A 25,978-nucleotide genomic window follows, 5' to 3' on the forward strand; every position below is an offset into this window, starting at 1 on the left:
ACCTCCTGTGTGTTGTTGCTGGACAGGTGGGACTCGATGTTTCTTTTGTGGTCTGACTTGGCTTTTTTAATCCCCCTTTTCAGGTCAGCTCGAGCAGCCCTGTACAGAGCTCTGTCACCTGACCTGAAGGCGGCATCGCAGGCTTTGAGGAGTAAGCGGACCTCGCTGGTCATCCAGGGTTTTTGGTTTGGGAAAACCCGAATGCTTTTGTCCACAGTCACATTTGCAGTACAGAACTTCATGTAGTCCAGTACTGATCCTGTGAAAGTTTCTAGGTCCTGGTGTTCAAATATGTCCCAGTCGGTCTCTGTGAAGCAGTCCTGTAGTTTGGAGAGAGCATTTTCCGGCCAGGTTGTAACAGTCTTTGTGGTGGGCCTGGCACTGCACCTGAGGGGGGTGTAGGCTGGGGAGAGCAGGAGGGAGAGATGGTCGGACTGACCGAGGTGGGGGAGGGGTATGGCTCTATATGCATGCTTGATGTTGGAGTAAACATGATCTAGAGTGTTTTCTCCTCTGGTGGGACATTTGACATGCTGATAGAACTTTGGGAGCACAGTCTTTATGTTGGCCTTATTAAAGTCACCTGCAATTATGTGAACACCGTCCGGGTGGGCCCGCTGCTGTTCGTTAATGGTGTTCAGCAGGATAGAGAGCGCCGTGTTTACGTTGGCATTGGGTGGAATGTACACAGCCGTGATGATCACTACTGCTAGCTCTCTCGGTAGAAAAAAAGGCCGGCATCTTACTGACATGTACTCGAGGTTCGGGGAGCAGTGACTGTTTATAATTGTCCCGTTGTTGCACCAGCTTTCATGCATGTAAATACAGAGCCCTCCCCCCCTGCTCCTACCGGAGTCCTGACGTAGTCTGTTACTCCAGGGTATCATAGTTGAGGGGTCGGCAACCCTGGGCACGCGTGCCACAGCTGGCAGGCGAAGGGTTAACTGATGGCACGACCATAACTGGACTGGCCATCGGGCGTACGGGCCATTTGCCCGGTGGCCCGATGGTGATTTTTCATTTTTATGGGCCGATGTTTTGTTGTTTTCTTGTTGTTTTTGTTGCTGTTGTTGTTGTTTTTTTGTGACGGTGTAAACAATGAAAGGTGGTGGATTGGCCAGATGCTGGCCAATGTGTAAAGATAACTCAGTTGTTTGGTGGTGGTTATGGCAGAGCTGCCACAGAGGCCAGCAGGTGGATGAGGGAAATCGGAGGCAGGACGAGGAGAGACCCGAAGTGGCCGCCAGTCCGAGTGTCAGGTGAACTGAACTTCAGGTAAGAAGTTATGACCTGCAGTCTATCTGGGTCAGATATAAACCAAGTTTAGGTGGAGTTTATTTTGTGCTAACTTTTTACCATCAGTTACAATAACTCGTACTGCGTGCTAGCTAGCATGACGGATTTTCTATACAGCTGGGTGGGTGCTATGATGTTACTGATAGTGAACTTTAGTTAGTAGAGTTGCCAACCGTCCCGTAAAAAACAGAATCGTCCTGCATTCAGAGAAAATATTACGCATTTCATATTGAGCTGAAAAGGAACACAGTTTGTCCCGGACTTCAGCTACAATGAAAAAGACACACAGCTGGAGTTATTCTGCGTCTTTACGCTGCACAGCTGCCTCTTCTTCTCTCATTCTCTCCCCCTCCTTCTCCTGTTGCTACTTCAACCATGAAACTGATCAATGATCAGCTGATCGGCTTTTCTCTCTTGTTTATTTATCGCCCACTTTGTGCCAGAAAGAAGAAACCAGCGGATGTCGCGGTAAACAACAGCAGCACCTTTGGAGGTGGGGTGCCCCCGGCCTCTCGGCCTGGGGCTCGGTCACTCAGGCACAGCTGGGGGCCGGCGGAGCTCACGGGCGCGTCACTGCAACTCCCCCTGACTTCTGCTCCGCGGCTGCTGGGCGAGCCCTCATCTGGGACTCTCCTCAGCTCTTACTGGGACAGTGGTGCGGCTGCCCCTCTGTTGGTCTTCCATGGTCTCTTGTGTTCTGGGGGCCTCTGGATGTCTGGAGTTTTGATCTCCTCCATACCCGCTTCACACCCTGGAGGACGGGGCTGTGGCCCCCCCACACTCCCTAGCAGATCATTACATGGAGAAACCTTTGGAATGCAAGCATGCTGATCCACACAGGTATGCACACATGGGTATTCACAGACGCGGACTAAAGCTTTCTTGGCTGCTGCCTCAAAGCACACTGTGCGCTGTCTATCTTGCGTGCTGCACAATATCGTTTATTATTTAGTAAATATTGATATCTATGACTAGCTAGTTTATTGTGATGGTGCTTTGTTTTCTCTATTATTATGTTGCTCTTTGTTGTTTGCTGTCTCCTCTGTTTGTTTGTTTTTTGTTTTTTTTGTTTTTTTTCTCCATACAGGTGACCCAGGAGTTCCTTTTTTTTTTCTCTCTCTCTTCCCCCCCCTTCTCACCGTCTCTTCTCCCCTTTGGTTTTCTTTCTTTCTCTCCCCCTCTTTCTCTCATTCATTCCCCCTGTCCTATTTATTTAAAAAAAAAATGACAAAGGATGAACTGAAGCTCTGCCATCACGTAATGTCGCATACTGCTGTTTCTGATGTCATTTAAAAAAAAAAAAAAAAAAACAACAGCAGCACGTTTAAGCTTGATCAGCTGTTGTTAGAATTTATTTAATATTAATTTCTAGTATCAGCTGATGTTTGCTGGAGCCACAGCTGTAAAAGCTGCTGGTCATTATGTCGGTTTGGTTATCTGGTGAGAGGGAAACATGAAGATGAAACCAGGAGATGTCCTTACTGGATCATCAGAGCTGAACAGGTGATGGAGAAACAGGTTTACCTTTTAGTTAACATGAATGGGTTGAAGTTATGAACTGTTTCTGAGAGACAAATAACACCAGGATCCTTTTTTACGTACACATTAAGATGTGTATCTCTGTATTAACAAACATGCAATATTGGCCCAGTTTATTTTTCTTATTATTGTTGTGATGAGACCATAAATAGCATTTGCATTTTCTGTTGTACAGTTCATTTGCTGTTATGGAGTTAGTTTTATGGATAAAAGTTTCTTTTTTTGTTTCAAAATAGCTGATAACTATTCGCTGATAGCTGCCAACATCTGCAAACAAATATAATTCTGTCACGGTTCGCGAGGCAAACCGTGTGATGTTGTTAAAGGACCCAAGACGCGGCACCACTGAGGTGAGGAAGCTTTATTGACGGTGAGGTAATAAACAACGAAAAGGGCGGCGAGAAACAGAATTGAAAACACTCTAAACTGGGAAAACTAAAACTTAAACAACAAAACCTGCACATGAGTGAGGGTACCTTGCAGGGAGAACAACGCGGGGAGAATGCACAGGAAGACGGAGGAAGATACACAGATAAACCAGCAACGAGGACGAGGTAACACACACTATAAATACACACACCAAGAATCAGGGGATGGGAAACAGGAGGGGAACACACCTGGGAGACATCAAAGCTGACGAGGCAGGGAAAACGTAAAGAGAACACACTGACATCAAATAGGGACCTTCAAAGTAAAACAGGAAACACACAGACACGCAAATACACCGACTCAGAGACTTAGATTAAACACAGAGACCTGACTACACAAGAGGGGATACACAGGCAGGGGTGACACCAAACAGAGAGAGCATAAAGTAAACCCTGGGAAACCAAAACACAACAGTCATAATACATAACAATGTCAAAAGTAAAAGTACAAAAACCAAAAACACTGGGTCACCAACCCAGGACCCTGACAAATTCTATATAGTTGTTCTATATAGTGTGTAACTGTTAATATAGAGTGTTATTAAATTTATTGCTAATGCAATCATATGGCACATTGACTTCTGAGGAAATTTTAGATGGCACTCATCAGAAAGGTTGCCGACCCCTGATGTAGTTCGACAGAATATTGAGTTTGCAAACATACTAAGAACTCTAAAAAGTTTATAATAGATAAGCTACCAAATAAGGCTAATGAGTTTTGTCTATGCAATGAATAGTCACCTGGGGTTGCCACTGAAGAACACGCTGCCAGGCCGACTATTTAATGATGGGGTTCTGGCACGTGCTACAGCATCAGGCCAGAGTAGACCTGGGAACCGGCAAGGAGCAACTCCATATTCCTACAATGGCTACCTCTCTCTGACTTTTTATTGGCATTGATTTAGTTATAAAATTATAGGATCACAGCTCAGTTGAAAGCAATTAATTTTATTATACTTGGGTTCACATTTCAGCCGTACACACAGAGAGAATCAATTATTTATCAGACATTTCAAATTAAAAGCATCCCAAAGAAACAACAGATTTCAGAGCTTCACTGTCATCATGAAATGAACTTCATGATAAATATTTCACTCAGGGTTTTTTGTTTTTGTTTTAAATTTCAGATTATGTTTTCAGATTATGTTTCAATGCTTCAATAAAACAGTTAAAAAAAGAAGGAATAGTCTCAATTATATGTTATTGTACCACCAGGTGGTGCCAAAATGACGCTATAAAAGCAATCCTTTCAGTGTTTGTCAGTAGAAAATAATTGTAATTGCATGTAACTCTGCAGCAGGGCCTACAAGAAGCAATGAAAACAACCAAGGAGATTGTTGAAACTACTAAAACTGGATTAAAAATACTCCCGTGCATCATTAAAACCTGTAAGAATAGCCTGGAGAAATCATCAATTAAGAAATTTGATTTAAAAAGTCCTTGAATTGTTGTGATGAAAGATCACTTAAATGCTTGGTAAAATCAAATCATTAAATATCTCCAACAGAATTCACTCTTTATTATTATTGTTTCATTAAAGAAAGAACATTTCCACAGAAATCTGGGAATTTTTGTACTTTTCCTCAAATTACTGGAAACTGATGTCGCTGAGAGGAAGAAGCGTAGTGGAAGCGAGCAGCCACTCAACCTGCACACACAGCAGGATCAGTAATAAATAAATAAATGGAAATCTGTCCAAGCTAAAGTCGAATCACACCAAAGAATTATTGTATGTACCACAGTCTTAACACAAGAGAACGATCTTCATATAATTTAAATACAATAATGAATTAACAAAATATTAAAACTGGAAAGCTAGTCCTCAACTACTGTTACACAGATGTGTTCTTTTTATTAATAAAGATCATTTGAAAGATCCCCAATTAACATGCAGATTTACACCAAAATGGGCCTGAGTAGCATAATCTCGTAGTTAGCTTAAGCATGGCATTAGCCCAGAAGTCAGTTCTAAATATTCCCTATAGAATGGCTTGTACTTTATTCTAACTTCACCTCATGACCAATTTAGAAAAAGTCCTCTAAGGCCTGCTTCGATGTATGCAAACTACATGGAAATCCAGTTTACTTGAGCTCGATTCAAAGTAGATGCTAATTTTCAGATCTGATATTTCTCTCTGATGAGACAAACACAACTCGTCTTCTTTAGTCGTTCATCACCTTAAATAACCCTGAAAGTTTGCATTCCTTCGTGTTTATTTATGCTCTCCAACAGAAAAAGGAAATATACAAATATAACCTAAGAAATAAAGAACAAATCAATCATGTTTGGTTTCACTTTTGCAAATGATAAAAGTAATATATGATATTGAGCCTCTTTTTTGCAGAAACAAACAGTGGTAACTATGGGGGACATTTCTGATGCTTTAAGAGGTATTTCTTTTCTGGAGGTTTCCACCAGCTCACGTTTAGGTCATCAGATGTACCGCCCAGGTTATTTTTAACCTGTGTAAGAGAAACAAAAATGTAATGGTTATATCGGAATTTAAACACTCATTAGCAAATCTAATAATCCAGTTACATGGCTGGAACTCAGCGCATTCAGGCATGTAGTTCAAACCGAGTATGAGAATGAGGAAGAAAGGGGGTTTAAGTGACACTGAGCATGGCATTGTTGGTGGTGACAGACAGTCTGGTCTTAGTATTTCAGGGGCTGCTGATCTGCTGGGATTTTCCAACAATCCATAGCTAAGCTTTACAGGGAATGCTCTGAAAACGAGAAAATATCCAGTGAGCTGAAGTTCTCTGGTTGAAAATACCTTGATGTCAGGGGTCAGAGAAGAATGAAAAGACTGCCTTGTTACATCAAGTTATGCAGAAGAGCATCTCTAATAGATTAAAGCAGCAGAAGACAACACTGGGTGCCCCATCTGTTAGCTAAGAACAAGAATCCGAGGCTACAGTTCACGCAGGCTCACCAAATTAGGCCAAAAGAAGATTAGAAAAGTGTTTGATATTTCTCAGATTCTGATGCGACATTCAGAAAGTCAGAATCTGACACTTTCTGGGAACACCCTGGGCATCTTAGTACTAGGAAGCATCATTTAAATACCACATCATCCCTAAATGTTGTTCCTGACCATGCCTATCTACTGTATCCACAGTTCACTGTATGGCCTCTATAGTGACGAGATCTCAATGTATTAGGGCACCTTTTGGATGTGGTGGAACAGGAGATTTACATTATGGATGTGCAACAAATTTGAAGCAACTGTGTGATGCTGTTACGACAATATGGAGTCAAATGTCTGAGGAATGTTTACAGCAACTTGTTGAATTGAAGCCATGAAAAATAAAAACTCCTTGAAGGCAAAAATGAGTCCAACTGAGTACTACTACACTGTATGTGATAAACTGTCCAGTGAGAATAGATGGTCGCCTTTAAATTTTGTACAAAAGAGTCTAATAAAGTTGTGTCCATTTAAAATGTATGTTGATGTTACAGTGACCTACAGAGTTGATATTCAGTCCACCTCAAAAACATCTGGCAATTGTTCTCATTACTAAAAACTTTACTTGGCATTTTATGACTCTACACAACTTACCCATTTCTTTTTTTTTTTTTCTTTTTTGTTTTTGCCTGTCCCGTTTGGCTCTTTTGCCATCAGAATTGTTGTCTAAAGGCAAAGAAAGATGCCCAACGGATTTACTTTACCAAACTGACCATCCCAGCCTTGCCATAATGGTCAATTTGATTCACCTTTTATTGTTTATTTTATTTTCACTTACTGAATACGGGACAGACTTGACTGGGGGAAAGAAGGGGAGAAAGAAAGAGGGAAAGAGAAACAGCTGAGAAGAGGGACGGGGGAGAAGGGCAAAAGACAAAAACCAACAGAACGGGCAGAGAAAAAAAAATGCATATATCAATCACCTGGATCACCTGCTGAGAAAGAAAAAAGAAAACAAGCAGAAGAGAACAAGAGTAATAGAATAAACAACATCACAATGATATATGGGAATATGACAGTAAATACTAAATGTTAAACATTATTGTGCAGCACATAAGATCAACAGAACACAGTGTGCTTTGAGGTAGGAGCCAAAAAGGGTGTAGTTTGTGGGTGTGATCACCCGTGTGTACACCTGTGAGCATGGACGCGCTTGTTTTTTTAAAAGGTTCCTTCATGTAATAATCTGCTAGAGGGTGTGGGGGGGCCACAGCCCCGTCCTCCAGGGTGTGAAGCAGGTATGGAGGAGATCAAAACTCCAGACATCCAGAGGCCCCCAGAACACAAGAGACCATGGAAGACCAACAGAGGGGCAGCTGCGCCACTGTCCCGGAAAGAGCTGAGGAGAGCCCCAGATGAGGGCTCACTCAGCAGCCGCGGAGCAGAAGCCAGGGGGAGTTGCAGTGACGCGCCCGTGAGCTCCGCCGGCAGCCAGCTGCGCCTGAGTGACCGAGCCCCAGGCCGAGAGGCCGGGGGCACCCCACCTCCGAAGTGGCCCGAGCGAGCCCCAGGCTCCAGGCCCCGATAAGCGGCCGCCAAGGAGTGAGCCGGTGTGTACCTGGACGCCCATCCCCGGACACAAAGAACCACCAACGCACCGACGTCTGAGGGGGTCCGCCACTGGCAGGGGAAGTGGTGGTAGGGGGAGATAGGCCTCCAAACCTTGGAGGGCCTGAGATGTCCCCAGAGAGGTGGCGTCTGATACCCAACCTGACATATAGACACAGACATACAGGCACACACAGACACAAACATCCATTCCCACCCTCATGCTCTCATATGCACTTACTCCACACTCAACCAACGTGGAGACAGACATAAAGAGACGTTGTACACACGATCACACTCCCCAAGCGTACTCTACAAACCGGGTCTAGGTGCCCCCGCCCCTGGAGGGGGGAACTGCACCCAGACCCAGGTGGTGTTTCCCTTTTCCCTGCGGTGGGGGGAGGCAGACCGCCCCGACTCCGCAGCAGCAGGAAGGCTCCACACTCCAGACCGCAGTCGGACGGCCAACTCCTCCTCCTAGTCCTAGCCCCCCTGCTCCAGCAGGTCGCAGAGAACGGGGGTGAGAGAAGAATCCAAACCTCCCTCCACCCGCTCATTGTAGTGTTGATGCATGTGTGTTCTAAGGTGCATTTAAAACCCAGGAGGGCTTGGAGCTACCTGCCAGAGAGCAGCAGGTAAGCGCATGGTCCCTCCTGCTAGCCCTCAATGTCTACGTGTATTTAAAATTGAGAGGTGGGCAACGATGCCAGGGGTGGGGTGTACACCCTGATGGTACTTTGGACTCCGTGTATCGTGCCCACCCCCAAGATCCTATATGTATGTGTAATGAGAGTGTGAGTAATGTGAATGTCTAAGTTGTGGGATAAAATTGAGGCAGAGGCAGCCAGAAGGGGACAGAGGGGGGGGTAGCCTCCTCTGCAACTTACCCATTTCAAGACAGACTCCCTCACACCCGGGTCTGTCATGTCCACATCAGCACTGAGCTCCATTTGCACCAATGTCTTTTTCCGCGGAGCTGGTAAGATTATAAATTCCTCTTTAATTTTAGTTCATCATCATTTCAAATGCTAAAAGTTGTAATTATACAATTATGCAGTAATTTTTAAATGAAACTTTTTGTAATTTCTTGTTCTCTACATTTTGATAAACTACACTGTAATATAAGTGTAAAACCTCAGCAGTGCTTTCCAGTTATATCTGCCTTTAGTTTTCTTGCTCTAATCACCAGAAATCTTTTTACGTGTACAATAACAGTGAATTTTTTGGGGGGTCAATTTAAAATTAAGCTCCCAAACACCTTTTATTTTTTAATAACAGGAACTGGTCCTTCCAAATTTCTGCCACTACATTGCACTGCTGATCCCACAATGTTTACACACACTCTTTGAAAATGATTATAAATAATGATTATAAATAAACCCAATATATACGTTAATGGATAACATTTTCTTCGATTTAGGAAAACAAATTTAAAAAGTGATCAAAATTACTTATTTTGATAGTACAGGGTTAGTCATCACTGATAATGATTTTGACCTCAGGGAATTTTTAAAAGGCTATCATACAAATCACGGTTTGTGGTTTATGACAGAAGAAAGAAATGATTACCGGTGTAGCAAATAAAGGGCTGTTTTTCAGCATAGCTCCTTTGGACCATCCCAAGAGGATTGCTGCTGACCTGAAGCACACCACAATCGCTGAGTTGAGCTGACGTTATCACAGAGAGTCCCCAGGGTATGAACGAGGGTTCGCTTCCATCAGACCACCTCCAGGACATCCTCGTCAAGCCGATCCACACCTGCTGGTTTGTCACCAAGGCTTGCAGCAGGTCATTTTCCTGCTGGTTCTGCACTCGGGCCAGATCTGTGTACGTAGCCCTGCAGTAGCTCTGAGCAGAGAGCCAGTCCATGGTGTTGGTGATCAGGACAAACCTTTCAGAAACGGCAGTGGCAAGTGCTACAGAAAAAAACAGATGTTTGGGGAAAAATGCTCAGTTAGTCAGCAGAATAATTTTAATATCTCGAATTACATAATGATTATGATCCCGGGGTGCACAATGTTAGATCAAAGGTTTCCAGAATATTATAAAACAAAGTGCAAAAAGTTGCTGTACCATAATTCATAAGCATTTTGCTTGTAATTGCTTCTAATGTGCTTGTTTGGTGTCATCATTTCTGATTTGGTTCTTTATAATTTTCTCACTTTAAGTTTTAAAAGAGTGACTCTAGTTTCAAAGCAGGGGGGGAACTGTGGTATAGACTGTGGCTCACACAAAAGGTAAACAGCACAGAAAAGTGTTAAAAATCTTACCAGTGTAGCAGAAGAAGCTTAAAGTGGAGTTGCACGGTGTAGCATACCATCCCCCTGTTGCTGACATGCTTGCACAGGACTGAACACTGGGCTCACCACTTGCCCAGTTCCAGTATGCAGGTTCTCCTTCTTTGTAGTCATCATTTTCAGACACTGACCAGCCCCAATCTCTGTACAAACCTAAGTACACAAAGGGACCACCAGACCCCACCAGACCTGCTAAATCCTCCAAGTCCTGCTCATCAGTTATGGTTGCCAAATCAGTGTACATGTCTCTACAGTACTGCTGGGCAGTGAGCCAGTCTTTAGGGTTGTTGATAAAGTGGTACAGAGGACGTTGGTAAGAGAAGGTGAAATGGCACAGACCTGTGTGTAATGCCAAAGATTAAAAAAAAACATTTGTATCACAGCTTTTATGCCTTCTACATCCGTCCTTCAACACTTCAGTATTGATGTAGATCAATTAACTTTAAAGGCAAGAGAGAAAATGTACTCACCAGAGAATAGAAAGATGGAAAACATCTTCTTCTCCATGGTCTCTGCTTTCAGAGAGATTAAAGTATACTCATAAAAACACAAAAAGATGGATTACATTCAAATGTCAGGCCAAGGATACACAATAATCTAAGCCCCCAATAACTCCTACCTGTGAAGGAGACAGCTCTGATGAGAAAAGCTGGATGCAGCCTTCTCTTGAATCTGCAAATTCAAAGCAGGTGTCTGCCTGGATTTCCGGATCTTGTGTCCTTGCAGGTGGATGCAAAAATCTACTTATGTTCAAGAAAAAGAGTTTTGCATGTCTGTGACCTCCAGCAAACTCGGACACGTCTCAAACATAAACTCAACTGAGGATTATATTTAACAGTAAGAATTCATAAACGAACTAATTCCACAGTTTTCATCATCTCCACTGAGAGATTTGCTGCTTAAACTGACAAGACTCTATCTCATTAAGTGTTCTTGATAATCTTTTATATTTTCCTTAAGACTGGATTACATCCATCATGTCGAGGAAGAAAGATGACTCGAAATACTGAATGCTTTCGTAAGCAGTAACTTTGCCGTAACACTTTGCTTTGCATTTGTTCAACATGTGCCAAGCATAAAAGCTGATTAAGCTGCGGAGACAATAACTTATCATAGATTTTCCTATAAGCATTTTTTCATATCAGAAGCAGGAGGACATAACTCAGAAGTCCTCGCTCTCTCATAGAGGACGAATAATCCCTCCTGCAGCATTTATCCTTAGTCAGAAGGCCTCTGTGAATGCAAAGCACATGGAAACACACGTAGTCCTGCTGGGACTGATTCAAATATTTATTTAAAAAACAAATCACCACAAAAAACTGATCAAAACATAGTCACAGCCTTATTCTGGCAATTTCTCTCTCTTTTTTTTAAATTAACTAACAACAACCATAATAAATAAGCACCAGTAAACAAGTGAAGTAGGGTCAGACTCAAAGGCGTATGTCTCTCCATCACTGTACTGAATTAGTGAGCACCATTAAACATTATAACGTTAAGTACATTGTGTAACTAAAATACAACTTGTATACAAATTCAGGTGTGGCAGCAGTGCTCTGGATCTCTGCTGCATTATGAAAAGGGCAGGATATACAATAAGACATTTTTGTCAAGCATTTAAGTGCATTAAGTTTGTCGCTCATTTAACATTAAAGATGTTTTTGTGCTTTTTCAAATTTTTTGCCTCAATTCTTTATTTTATTTTAACCCTGTAAAGCCTGACACATGAAATAATTGCCAGCAAATTCTAATGTTTTGCAGCTGAAGTGTTCATCAAATTTAAAAATGAATAAATTAAATATCAAATTATATATAGGAGTTTTGATTTGTACTACATTTGGCATTTTTGTCTACAGTTTGTTTATCTTGAAAACTTAAATAAAGAGGGTTAGGGTTCAAAAATCATACTGATGTCTTAAAATGGGCCAAATCTAATACATTTGACTTTACAGGGTTAGTGTTGCATGTTTCTGAGTGTAAGTCAGATGAAGTTTAAATTGATTTCTATAGTCATTCATTTTATATTTAGGATGACTTATAGTTCTTACTTAACCTCCCGAGTCCCTGCATCGTCATCTCATCTGGCATTCCTGCACCTTATACTCCAATCTGCGCATTAAAATGTTGTATGTTTCTTAAAACATTGTGTTCTAAACTACACTCATCAAACTAAAAAGAACCCAAACACTTTCTGTTCAAAGATGCAAAGATGAAGCTTAGTCGAGGCCAATTAATCCCAAATAGCTAGAAGAAATTAAAAATTGCATCTGAAACAGGAGATTGTGTTTTATTGTGGTTTCTTTCACGTCATGGACGATGATTGGTTAAAAAGACAATATATACAAAAAAGAAGCATTTCTTGCTGGTAGTGCAACTTTTTTGTCCAAAAAAACAACCTTTTTGAACAACAGCAAATATATTAGAGAAAGGCTCTTCATTTAAGCACCACTGTCACCATTCACATCAATACTTCAAGCCATGAAACATGTTACATAGAACCCAAATACCAAAAAAGCTTTAATATTAATATTCGAGTTTAGTAAAGATAAAACATCCCCTGCATCTTTAAAAAGCAGGTATAGGCTCTTCCAGTCTATGACTCATGATTGACAGCTGTGATAATCAATGGCCCTTTGTTTTTTCCTTCGTCGCAAACGCCCGGGCTGAAGAAGGGGTAAACTTTCTCAGAGAAAAGGCACCCAGTAAAGGTGTAGATGTGAGATCTGGCCTCCACGTCGAAGAACGACACGGTTCCCTCGTCGTAATCCGTAAAGACCCCCACAATCTCCGGTTTCTCCTTGAGAGGAAGACGGACCGAAGGGGAGTCTAAAGCTCGATACTCATCGCCGTTCCTCAAGCGCACTGTCCAGTAGCCGTTCTCTGGCTTGGAGGTGATCATGCCCTTCCTGTTGACAGACCCTTTGACCACGCCCAGATCCCAGAAGGTCTTTTGACCGACTGAAACCTGATTAAAAACCAAATATGAGAATGAGAGAGATCAAAAACGTGTTTTGCATTTCTAGGATTACTAGGATTTTATAATTAAGTAGTTCACCTGGAAGTAGAACCTCCCCGAGATGTAGCCTTGCTTGGCCAAAACACAGATGACAGGGTCGAAGCGTTGGGGGTTGTCTGGAACAACGTGAAGAAGCTCACCACGACCCGCTTGCTTCCCGTCAGCTGTTAAGACGATGTTTGGATGGGCAGTGTCCGGATCTAAAACCACGTCAACTACAAGGTAAAATGAAAATAACTTTAGCTTATACAACTTCTAATGGTTGGTATGCAAATCAGACATGATTGGCTTGCATATAATTAAGGTTTGTTCACCAAAATCATCTGAGAAATGCACCAGTCATCCTGCACCCATAATTTGAATAGAATAGAAGAATAGATACAAAAGTTAAGAAAGTTAAGAAAGCGTCTCTAAGCATATGACTATAAGTATCTTTACAAGCATTCCTATACATAAGCACGCAAAACATGCATTTGCGTAAATATGACAGAATAAGACAGAAAGCAATGCAGTGCTATTTATTTATGCATTTAAATGTGTGCATACCTGCATATTTCTGCATCCTCTTCATCTCTGTCATAAGAAAAGTAAGATGATGAGTTCTGACATTTTTAAGAAGAGCTCCATCTCAAAAATAAAAGGCTGTTTTTCCTGCTAAGCTTGTGTCACCTTTTTTCTTCAAGTTTTCCATTTCATTCATGAGGGTCCGTTCAACTTTAGACAACGCTCTCCGCACAGTCCCCACACAGAGCTCAGGTGGTATGTTGATCTCCATCCACTCTTTTGTGGGTGGAGGTGATGTAATAGAGGGCAAATGCTTTATAAGAGAGAAATAGAGCATAGAAAGTTTAATGCTGGCATTTAAAATTTAGTATTTTTAGATAACAAAATGACAAAAACTAAATGAATGCCCTTAACACACATTCAATATTTCCTACATATAAAGATGAGATTTTTTTTTTTAATGTAATTAAGTGATGCCAAAGCCAAAAAAGTTTCAACCGTCATCAGTCTAACTCAAAGTCCTAGTTTAATGTTAACCTGCAGGAGGTGCAGGTGATCCTCAGTGTTCTTCAGCTCCTCCATCTCCGTGTTTCTCCTCTGCAGCTCAGTGATTTCCTGCTGCAGCTCACTGATGAGCTCCTCCGCCCTCCTCTCCACTGCCTTCTGCTTCTCCTTTATCTCTGCATTCACTTCGGTCTGTCTCTCCTTGATGGTATGAATCAGAGACGTAAAGAGACGATCGCTCTCCTTCACCTCCATCTCTCCACTTACCTGAATGAAAAAGAAAAGATTAAGTTATGTGTTACGTTTGCTGCTGTGTGATCATCTTGGTCTTTTCGATGGTCTGTTTCTGAAATCCTTCCCTGCTTTTCCTGGACAGCTCCACCATGACATTGAAACCACTGACTGTCTTGTTGTATTACAACGACCTTTGGGTCCTTGAATTTTCATATGCATGTTCCTTTAATACAAGCAGCCCCTCTAAAAACTGCTCTCTGGGACAGCTCTGGTCTGTCCTGCTGCACTATGTAGCCCATCACACTCCAAAGACTACACAGGAATGTCTCAAGAAACCACATGGACTTAAGTCAGTAAATCAATCCCATTACGTGTCTGTGCCATAGATAGTATAAAAGATGTGGGGAAAAAACTAGTCAATCATAAGTCTTCAGATATCCTAGATAATTTGTTGTCCTTACCCTTCTGAATAACCATAATTTTGTTCATGTGTTCTTCAATAGGACCTGAACCTAGAGACTAAGCCCATAGTCTCATCCAGAACGTGCCTACTGAGGTCACAGAGAAAGGGGGGTAAGCTGAAGGCTATATTTGCATAGACCTAAATGCAATCTGATGTCATGGGCCATTTAGCCAAGGTTGTCTCTATTATGATTAATTATGTATCCTGGCGTTACGTCTTCAAATAAAGGACCAACACAGAAACGGGCAGAACAGTTCCAGAGGGTTTCATACTGTGACTATTGTCTACATTATACATGCTTCTCTAAACCCTAACGCTTAGTTACGCTGCAATATGTGTAGGCTGCTGCAGACTTTCCATGATGCACTGAGTGTTTCTACTTCACTCACCTTTTTCACTCCCTAAGTGTTTATACACCACTCTGTATTTAATCAACAATTTCCCCTGGGGATCAATAAATTGTTCTGATTCTGATTAAGCAGTATTATTCCAAGGCATTGCATACATTTTCACTGCTATAGATGTGTAGATGTTACTGAGCTTTATCTATCCAACAATTAGTTAAGCTGAAGGAATATTTTACGGACATTAAGACCTGGCTGACCTCCAATTTGTTGCTTCCAAATTGAGATAAAGCTGAGGTTATTGTACTCGGACCTAAAAATCTTGTGTTTTCATGTTGTCTAACCAGATTCTTAATCTGGATGGCACAACCTTGGAGTTGTTTTTGAGCATATGTCCTTCAATGCACATATTAAACACATATGTAAGACTGCTTTGTAGCATTTCCACAATATCTCTAAAATGACAAACATCTTGTCTCAGAGCGATGCTGAAAAACTAGTTCATGCTTTTCTTAAATCATACCCTAAACCAGGGGTGCTGAACTCCAGGCCTCGAGGGCCGGTGTCCTGCAGGTTTTAGATCTCACCCTGGGTCAACACACCTGAATCAAATGACTAGTTCATTACCAGGCCTCTGGAGAGCTTCAAGACATGTTTAGGAGGAATTTAGCCATTTAAATCAGCTGTGTTGGATAAAGGACACATCTAAAACCTGCAGGACACCGGCCCTTGAGGCTTGGATTTGGAAACCGCTGACCTAAATCCTCTCTTAGTTATGCTGCAATATGTGCAGGCTGCTGCACACTTTCCATGATGCAAGAAGTGTTTCTTCTTCACTCACCGTTTTCACTCCCTATGTGTTTATACGCCACTCTGCATTTAGTCATGTGTAATTATTCTCTGGTTTTCTTCCACAGAGTACCTTTTGTCCTCTCTCCCTTCTCCCACGTGCCCCGTTTCCTCTATATATGTTATTCTCTCATTTGAGTTTTGCATTTGTGCAACATGATGCATTTGCTTGTCTGTGTTCTTCTCCGTGTTGTTCTCTGTGGTTTTGCATCTTCATTTTTGCACACTTTAAATCCACCACCTTGCAACGGCAAGGGCTGCCCCTGGTGGCTGTTCAAAATGAAGCAGGTTCCTCACTCGCTCCACATTTAAGAATGTGAATCTGTCCTATATACGGTCTATGGATTATACATCTTCTTGGTCTAATTTCATGAAACTAACTGAACTATTTATACGCCTAGCCTCCTAAAGAACTGGTGTTTGTGTAAAAGTCTCTCTAAGCTTTTACCAAACTCATGTCAGACTTTCTAAACACATTTTTTGACTTTAACCAAAACAAGAAATCAGTAAGAGAGAATCCAACAAACCACATGACAGAAATATTTGCGTCGTGGCTCACCGTGCTGAGCTTCAAACAGTTTTTGATCTCCTCCCCTTTCTTCAGTCGCTCCTGGATCATCTCCTGAAAGTCAGCCTCACTCTTCTTAATAAGGACCTAATCAGGCACAAAATAAATGAAAAGGCATTGCTGATTGGCATGACTACAGGAAGTTGAATCATTATTCTTTTCCTCGATTCGTGTTTAAGTGTGTGTAAGAGGAACCATAGATTTATAAGTATACATAAAAAAATTGTTCTGACAGTTTAGAAAGTTCACCACACACCTTCCTCTCCGTGCTCTCATCCTCTACAGAAACAACCTTGTGATCTCTGTGCTCAGTCTCAGTGCAGAACTGGCACACACACTTCTGCTCATCCCTGCAGAACATCTCCAGCAGCCGCTCGTGCTTCTTACACATCCTGTCCTGCAGGTTCTTCACCGGCTCCATGAGCTTGTGCAGCTTCAGGGTGACCACCCTCTTGTGAGGCTCCAGGTGGGATTCACAGTACGATGTCAGGCACACCAGGCAGGATTTCAGTGCTTTCACCTGCAGGGACGTGGCGGCACAGACATCACACACCACCTCACCAGGCTGGGCTGAAGACAGCGGCGCGGCCGATGAGCAGACTATCATCTGTTTGAATGTGTCTGCGAGCTCTTTGAAAGCTATATTTATGCTTATTTCAGGCCTTGAAGGGAACGACCTGTCACACGCGGGGCACTGGCAGACGTCAGTGCCTTCCCACTTGCTCTGAATGCAGGCTTGGCAGAAGTTGTGTCCGCAGGGAGTCGTCACCGGGTCTGTGAACACCTGCTCACAGACGGGACAGTAGAACTGTTTTTCTGGTAGCATGTTGGAGGCCATGACCTGCAGAACTGTAAATGAGGAAGTCAAATGATAAGCTGCAGGCAGAGGGAGTAAATGCAAATGTCTGAATGTCGTGATGAGAGGAGAGCTCGATAAAACGTATTGTTCATATCCGAAAACACTACCAGAAAAAAATTATTTTAGCAACCTTGAGGCAACAAAAGGACTTTATTAACAAACGTTTAGCACTCTTGTGACTTCTGCTTGTGTGCGTGTGTGCGTGTGTAATTGTGTAATTGTGTAAATATGTTCAAGCATGCACTTCTTGAAATTCAGGCTGCATACACCCTGCACTCTTCAGTGTGCTTAATGAATGAGTCATTGTTTCCCAAACTAACACACCCATTCTTTCCACATGTTATTACTGTGATATAATAATAGTCTACTCTTCCACCAATCAAAATATCTTACTTAGAGACCAGAGGTATAATTATAGTGACTTGCTACAAAAAGCACTTCTGAACTCATAAGTGTGAGACTAGTTTCACAAAGCATGAAAGCAGCAATTTAACCCAAGAAACATTAAAGACTTTTGCAATTTGTTTTGATTTTATTTGGGGCAATTGTGGCTCAAGAGTTGGGAGTTCGTCTTGTAATCAGAAGGTTGCTGGTTCAAGCCCTGGCTTGGACAGTCTCGGTCGTTGTGTCCTTGGGCAAGACACTTCACCCGTTGCCTACTGGTGGTGGTTAGAGGGCCCGGTGGCGCCAGTGTCCGGCAGCCTCACCTCTGTCAGTGCGCCCCAGGGTGGCTGTGGCTACAATGTAGCTTGCCATCATCAGTGTGTGAATGTGTGCACTTTGGGGTCCTTAGGGACTAGTAAAGCGCTATACAAATACAGGCCATTTACCATTTATTTTAAAGGCAAGACTGTAAAAATATTATGCAAAGTCATTTAAGGTGAATCCAGATATTTGGAAATTCTGCAATGAAATAGGTACATTTGATATTAATGGTTAAAATTAATACGTTTTTAATTAATTATTTATTTAAGATAAAATGTATCAACTGAAATATGGTATTAAGTTACACAAGTTAACTGCTGTCATTTATGAGCAGTAACTCCGACAAGTCAGCTCTGACAAGTGTTCAGGGTTTTTTTGGTTTGTTTGTTTTGGGTTTTTAGTCCACGTTGTTTCAGTTTCTTCATGAACGTTGCCAACTTGTCACCATCTCATTGGTTGGTCCCGCCTTGAAGCTTTACTCTTAGTGCTTTTTTGCCTCTATCATCATCTTGGTGTTTCCATAGTGAATGTGAGAAGTGTGATGACAGTCTGAGAAACCAAGGGTGACTTTTCTAGTAGAAATTGGCTTTGATTTTTAGATCAGAAAGATCATGTCCATCATTTATATACAGTTTATGTTTCTGTCTTAACCTTCTGAGGTGTGAGTCCCTATTTGAGGCGACTTTTGTTGTGATTTGGCGCTATATAAATAAAATGGAATTGAATTGAATTATTTCTAACCCTTGTTGACCCTAATTTCACCCTTTGTTCCCTCTCTTGGTTCACATTTGTTGCCTAATGGACAAAACTGAAGAGAACAATTTAATAAAAAGTCCATTTTCTGATTGTCCCAGTTCAGAGTTGGGGTTAGACGTTAATAGCAGGTGGTGAGGGGCAAGGGCTGTGTGTTTTTTTGGGCTTCCCCAATCTGATCTGATATTGATTTGGCAAAGAGGGGAATAAAAGCAATGCACAGGCCATCATATGTCACTACTGGGCCTTGAGTTATAGGTATTGTTGCACTCAAGTTCTTCTAGTGTGTTAAACAATTAGGGTTGGGGTCCTGACGTAGGCTAGTAGACGGGTTTAAGGGTTGGGAGTATCATAATGACTTAGATCAGCGGTCCCCAACCTTTTTTGCGCCACGGACCGGTTTATGCCCGACAATATTTTCACGGACCGGCCTTTAAGGTGTCGCGGATAAATACAACAATATAAAACTAGTACTGGTACTGAAAAAAAGAAGATTTATTCATAACACACGTGAAAAGACCCAGGAAAACCGAGTTAATGATAAAAATGATAACAAAATAACGCTGAAAACCGATAAAAACCCTGAAAACCATACATTTCACACCTGAGCCTCAAATCTCTCGGGGCCGGTACCAAACGACTCACGGACCGGTACCAGTCCGAGGCCCGGGGGTTGGGGACCGCTGACTTAGATGTTAAAGGGTTAAATGCTCACAAACATAGTGGTGTTGGAAGAACTCCTACCACAGAAGAATATGAGGAAAGCAGCTCCTGAAGAAAACCCAACCCGGCAGTTATTACCAAATAACTACGATTAGTAAAAACTGAACTTTACACCCTTTGTTACAGAATCAGTTTAGCCAAATTTGTGGTTAACAAATGAAAGTTTATTGCCCTTAGCTTTGCATAATTACTGCTTCTCTCCAGAAGTACCAGAATCAGCCAGCCAGCTCACTAATGTAAACTTTTCATATTATTTGTTTAATCTACTCCATAAACCAAGGTGTAAAAACAGCAGTGGTGGTTTCTTATCCAAGTAACGTGAAGCCACAGCGAGACACAGCCAACTTTTTACACCTTTTTAAAATCTTTATAGTGAGCTAAGTTTGACAACTGTTACGCAGTCACTACACAAACGGATTTATATGAATCTCCCCAGCCAAGAACAGGCATTTTACTCCAAACTCCCTCAAGAACACATTGCAGCGCACACACAGTGAAGGCTTTTAGGCCATATACAGCTCTAACTGAGTCAATCATTACAAACTTCAGTCATCATAAAGATTTATTCCATACTTGGAACAAGCTGATCGGGCAGTGAGTGGATTTTAACTACGCTGAAAGCTACAAAACTAAAGAGGAAGCAGCTCATGTAAAGGCACCAATTAAATGCATTCAGTTAACAAGTGCACAAACAGGTGGCTGTTTCTTTTTTAGAGGATAGTCTTAAGCACACAAGTGAAGCTTGTTACATTTCAAATGCAAACAACTAGCAACATTTTACATGTGTTATGACTGTACTCTTTGAATACTCAGGATTTAGCTTTGTGCAGCAGGCCGGTTATCTAAACAACTGTCCAATAAGGGGTGCACATGCTGTTCCTCTTTTGAATTAATGATGCTGCTTGACCTGATCTGTTTCACAGTTTAAGAATTAAATAAAAAACTTTCTGCTCATACTTACAGCTTTTCTTCTGTAATGGAAGTTATCCAACCACTCCTGTGTTCTTACTGACAGCAGATCAGGTGACTCCTGCTGCATAAATTGGCATGAATAGATAACAGGACTAGCTGTTAAACAGGAAAATGTAACGTCACAACTGTTATTCATCCCTCCCACTCCTGAGCCCTGCTCCGGTTTCTCTTTACTTCCTAATCTTAAAACGGCAGCATTCTCAGCACAGCCCAGCATTAGTTACATACCACATGAATGTGCACGTTTAGCACATACTTTGTGTGCACAGGAGTGTGTAATAATAGGTTTCATACTAGCAAGGAGTGTGTTTACCTCATGGGTGTGGTGTTTAAGTCCAATGGTTCAATGTTTTCTCCTCACGAAGGCCTTAGACAGCAGAATACTCTGAGGAATGCTGCAGAGCTTTGCACTGGTTAAAAGGACATGTTCAGCTTTCATAATCAAACTTGAATAAAAGCCACGAGGAAGAACAGATGGGTACAGGCAAGGCTGGCTGATATCATCTCTGAATGGAGTTACAGTAGCTGTTTCACACCCACTGGGGCTCTTAGATAAAAACTGGAGCCAAACTGGTTGGTTTGAGCTCATTTTCAGATTAGTGATCATGTGACTGGCGTGTGATGGAGTCTTTTCAAAACAATGGAGGTGTTGAGCTCCGACTTTAGAACAAATTTACTGAGTGGTACAGTTTCATAAAGTTTCTTCTTCTTCTCCATTTCAATTTTAACTCTATATGTATCCTACATATTGCGCTTTACTATTTTAAATTGTTTCATGCAGATGATAAGAAGTGATGAGTACATATCCCATATGAAATATTTTAAAAGTACAGGGTACAGCTGCAAAGTATTGACAGCATTGTTAACTAGTAGAAGAATTTTAAAGGTATAATGTACTGTGAAGTGATTTTAATCCTTGGCTAATACGGTCAAATTTCTGCATAACTCTAAGGTGTCTGGCTGCTGAATTTCCAATAAGCTGAAGGAAAAGTGATAAGTACAGCTGTGTGTCATCTGCATTAGAACGCTACGATATGTTTTGATTCGTTATGACAGTGCCAAGTGGGACCATGTAAAAGTTAAAGAGTAATGGACCAAGGACTGACCCTTGAGGAACTCCTGATTGATTTTTTATTTTTGCAGATCTAAAACTGCTAATTGCAACATAAAAACCTTTGCTCTTTAGATACGATGAGAGCTAGTCAAGAACCTGACCTGTTAAACCAACTGAGTCATGAAGCTTTTGAATTAAAATGTCACGATGCACGGTGTCAAAAGCAGCAATGAGATCACCTAAGAATGAGACTTTCTGTCACCGTTGATCTTTAGGTCACTGACCTGTTTCTGCGCTATGATTCAATCTGAACCCTAACTGGCACTTATAAAGTCAATAAGTTGAAAATTGCTTATTTAGTTGTTTGTAAAAAAAAATTCAAATATTCCACTGTATTTAATGAGAGTTTCCACACAGGGATAGGTTTATAATTGCTAATTATAAATAAATCTAGGCTGAGATTGCAGCACATTTGAGAGAAACAGGGAATGCAGTCTGGTTCTGCAGGAAGTTTCTTCCTGTTACAAGTTTTTTCTTCCCACTGCTGCCAAGTGCTCAAAGGCGGGGTTGTCTGATTGTCTGGTTTTTCTCTGTACTATTGTAGGGCCTTTACCTTACAGTACAATGTACAATATAATAATAAGCACCTTGAGGTGACTGTTGTTGTGATTTGGAGCGATATAAACAAAACTTAATGCAATTGAACTGAGTAGATTTGAAAAGTTTGGTGGGGATCAGCATTAACTGTGCATCCGAAATCAAAAAAAGGTGTGTCCACACTAGACTCAAATTACACCCATGTATATACGGTTTCACATTCAATAAGAAAAAAGACATAATTGATGCCTTCTGTCTCAATGTGACTATTTACCTGCATGCAAAGCACACGCAGAACCTTGTGCTGCTGTCATTTACGTGCCTGCAGGCGTGCTCACATCAACAACTGCTGACAGAAAACATTTCCTGACTACATATCATGAGTTGTGTAGCCTACAGCAGTCATACCACACCCATATTAAAACCATTAAAAATGCTCTTTTTCCAGATGTCATCCGCATTACCATAAATATATAAGAGTTGGACTAGATGTTTGGTCCTCCTGGTGTCTGTCCTGTTATGGAATATGTTTGAAGTTGATAAAAAAATTTTAATATCATAATTTGCAAAGCCTTGAGGGAGTCACGGCTCCTTTTTATCTCGCTCTCTCTTTTGTTAGGCAAAGCATTTCAGTGGAAGGTTTATCACTTCATATGACATGTGAAAATTAAGTGGGAGAGAAGTAACACCACTTGATGCTCAAGACCTTAAAGATACAAAAATAAGAATAAAATATTGAATATAAAGCTCGTTACACTTTAAGTAAGAAAGCACACTTATAAATGTCAAATACAGATAGATTTCCTCTCAAAGGTCACATTTATTGTGCTTTCCTCCTTTCATTCAAAAGGTCACAGAAAATATTTATTATTACAGAGAATTATTATGATTGAGAATGCAACAACAAACAAAACAAGTAAATAACCAGAGGTTCAAACACAACACATGTAATGCTATCATATAAAACAGGGCTCCTGCACATCTACTGGTCTAACAGAGCTAAGGCTGCTGACTGCATCTTGTGGGGTCGACATCTCTGCTTTGTAGCTTTAAACACACACAGTGTCAGCTTGGTGTGATAATAAATGTGTGGAAGACTTTTTTCAGGTGTTGGCTTCAAATTTGGGATTCAAATCCGAAACTGACAAATTTTTAATCTACTGGCTCAGCAGTCCAGTTTGCAGTTACAATAGCAAAACTGCTTTGGTACACAAAACAAATCCATTGCTCATTATTGCTGAACAACAACTAATGAGTCCATTTCAATACGAACATTTTAAGCAAAACCATAGCTATGAAAACATTGCTCAATTATAGCTTTTTAAAGGTTTAGCAAAGCGTCCATGCAGGGAGTGAAATACTGTGCCTGTTCTCCATCAAGTTTTTTGAATATTGTCTAATTTATTTATTTATTTTAATATGCATTTATACAAAAGGAAAGAGTACCCAGATGTCAGCAAACTGTTTGCATCAGGCATAAAACTTTGCATGTGTTTGCATGGCTGAACGCAGCTCTGCACCACAATCTATGACCTCATACCTCTGCTTTGATCGCTTTTTGCCTATCAAGATTCTTCATAAATGGTTCAAATGACTCAGTCAGATCTGCAGTTTGAAGAAAGAAAATAAACAAATGAACACGCTATCACTCCAGCTTCAGCTCCGAGTTCAACACAAGGTGATTTAAAAGCTTGGCATCGCTGCCCTTTAAAGCGCTGCATACATCACTGAGCATAGGCTGTACCTAGTGATGGTGAGATGAAGCCTTGTGGTGAACTGAAGCTTTCCATCCAACTGGTCGACTCATGGTTTGAAGCACTGTGATGATTCATTTGCTCTACTGCGCCATCAAGTGGACGATTCAAGTGAAACAGGCTCTGTGATTATAATGATGTGATGTGTAAACCTCTAAACTGAACAAATAAATTGTTTTCATGGTTATTTATCATGAATATTGTCTCAGTATGTCTGATACGAAAGAGAAAGTGGAAACTATCAGGACAGAGTTTTGGTATGATTGTGTAACTGTGTAATCATGACACAAACTAGTGTGTGACGCTTCACTCTTTAATAAACTAAAAGACAGAAATCAGATTATAGGAATCTGTGGTGTTGTTCATTTATATTATGGTACTTATCATTCGTGATATTTATTACTGTGCGCATACTTTATTAGGAGAGATGAGATGAAAATGTTGCCAGACAGGAGAAAATCTTCTCTTCCTTGCTCGTTCCATCAAGTAGAATTGCTCAAGTATCTATGTAGCACGTACGTAATCCAATTCCACAACACAAAGTGATGGGGAATCAGCTGTGTTTTGCTGCCCATTTTATGTCTAATCTGGCGCAAACCAGCGAGCCAGTTCCTAAATCAGTCACATGGTACGGACTGCCCACGAGGCCTCGAACATCACTGTATATGTAATCAAAGCAAGCCTCACAAAAACTCCCCCGAGATTACTCGACTCACGCTTCAAAGCTTCGACACACAGGACACATCACCATCGGTCACTTACTATAGACATCTCTGCATTGAATCATACTTGTTATTAATCTCTGACTATCTTCCACAGCATGTTTCTTCCTGTTAAAAGGCTGCAGTTCATAAACAAAAGTATCACCTGCCATGCCTGAACATAGGTGCTGGTATGGCACAGTGAATGAATCTTGACTCTTTGAATTTTGATATTTTTTACCCCTCAAATGAAGGTGAGCTAAATATTAATATAATATTTTCAAGGTCTAGTTGAATCATGGGCTCATTAGCTTGTTCAATTTACAATTCTAAAGCCCGGTTTGTGGTTCAGTATGAGAACAGACACTTCAAGCATAAAATGCAGAGCTGTTCCTTTCAGAGTTAATTCGCCGACATCCTATTTTCACAACTACGCTAACGTCATGTACATTTTCCTTCACAAATTTTCAGTCAGACTATATCCATGTCTAAATGTGTTAATTAGCCATATTATTATGACGATATTACATATGAAACAGTGCAGTCTGGTTCCACTAATAGTAGCAAAAACTGAAATCATTTTCCCCCTCTGGGTCTCATGAGCTTTTTGGGCAGACAAGATTTACTGTTTACATTGGATATTCTTTCTGTTTGGTCTTTGTAGCAACAAGCAGCAGTTTGGAGCTGAAAACATTACCACTTCATATGTACATTATATATGCAGGCTTTATGATTTCTTGGGAACTGCAATAATTATGTTGCCTTATGATAACAAAAAAAAAGTCTTACAATGTTGAACTAGTCAGTTTTGTTCTTAATTGGTAGTAGTTTCATTGACATGTAACAGTTGCTTCCTCTTGGAACTGCTGCACTCGTGGATGCATTAAAGACAATTAAAGAGAGCTCTGTGTGGGTCTGTCTACACTTACATAAGAAAATGTAGCTTTTTTGTGTGTTTCATCCACATGTAAACAGCTTTTTAGATAACTGAAAACAGCACTTTGGAAAACTGCTTACAGGGTGAAGGTTTTAGAAAGTTACTTTATGTGTTCACATGTGGACAAGGAAAACGGCTTCCAGACATCAAAGGCGTGGGTCTCTATTTCCTTCTTCGATGTCAGAATGTGCACAGTGTTGGTGATAGTTCCTCCTAGGCTTCTGATTGGCCCGCCTTTTAATACAGACAAGATTATATCACCACCTGCAGCGCTGTCATGCTCTTGACAGTACTTGACATCATTTTTGCACTTTTGGCCCTTTTGAGCAAATACAGTACCAAAACTCCCTACTCAGTTGCATT

General features: G+C 41.1%; 2 protein-coding genes across 2 annotated transcripts; both read right to left on the reverse strand.

The window, feature by feature from the left end:
* Window positions 1-4,229: 4,229 nt before the first annotated feature.
* LOC147335263 (C-type mannose receptor 2-like) lies at window positions 4,230-10,736 on the reverse strand. Its single transcript, XM_086287468.1, has 6 exons — window positions 10,698-10,736; window positions 10,549-10,590; window positions 10,052-10,417; window positions 9,350-9,697; window positions 8,668-8,756; window positions 4,230-5,726 (listed from the first exon to the last, which is right to left on the reverse strand). The coding sequence occupies exons 2-6, from the start codon at window positions 10,583-10,585 to the stop codon at window positions 5,625-5,627; spliced, it is 942 nt and encodes a 313-aa protein (XP_086143594.1). The 5' UTR covers window positions 10,586-10,590; window positions 10,698-10,736; the 3' UTR covers window positions 4,230-5,624.
* A 658-nt stretch (window positions 10,737-11,394) lies between these two features.
* LOC147335264 (E3 ubiquitin-protein ligase TRIM39-like) lies at window positions 11,395-20,611 on the reverse strand. Its single transcript, XM_086287469.1, has 8 exons — window positions 20,562-20,611; window positions 16,817-17,409; window positions 16,552-16,647; window positions 14,136-14,369; window positions 13,764-13,911; window positions 13,641-13,667; window positions 13,134-13,309; window positions 11,395-13,043 (listed from the first exon to the last, which is right to left on the reverse strand). Exons 2-8 carry the CDS (start codon window positions 17,396-17,398, stop codon window positions 12,672-12,674), a joined length of 1,635 nt encoding a protein of 544 aa, XP_086143595.1. The 5' UTR covers window positions 17,399-17,409; window positions 20,562-20,611; the 3' UTR covers window positions 11,395-12,671.
* Window positions 20,612-25,978: the final 5,367 nt, after the last annotated feature.

This window comes from Aulonocara sp. 'chitande type north' Nkhata Bay, linkage group LG3 (assembly GCF_057382095.1).
Source record: "Aulonocara sp. 'chitande type north' Nkhata Bay isolate Kocher_YH1m ecotype deep benthic linkage group LG3, A_spYH_male_GT1.1, whole genome shotgun sequence".
Lineage (NCBI taxonomy): Eukaryota > Metazoa > Chordata > Actinopteri > Cichliformes > Cichlidae > Aulonocara > Aulonocara sp. 'chitande type north' Nkhata Bay.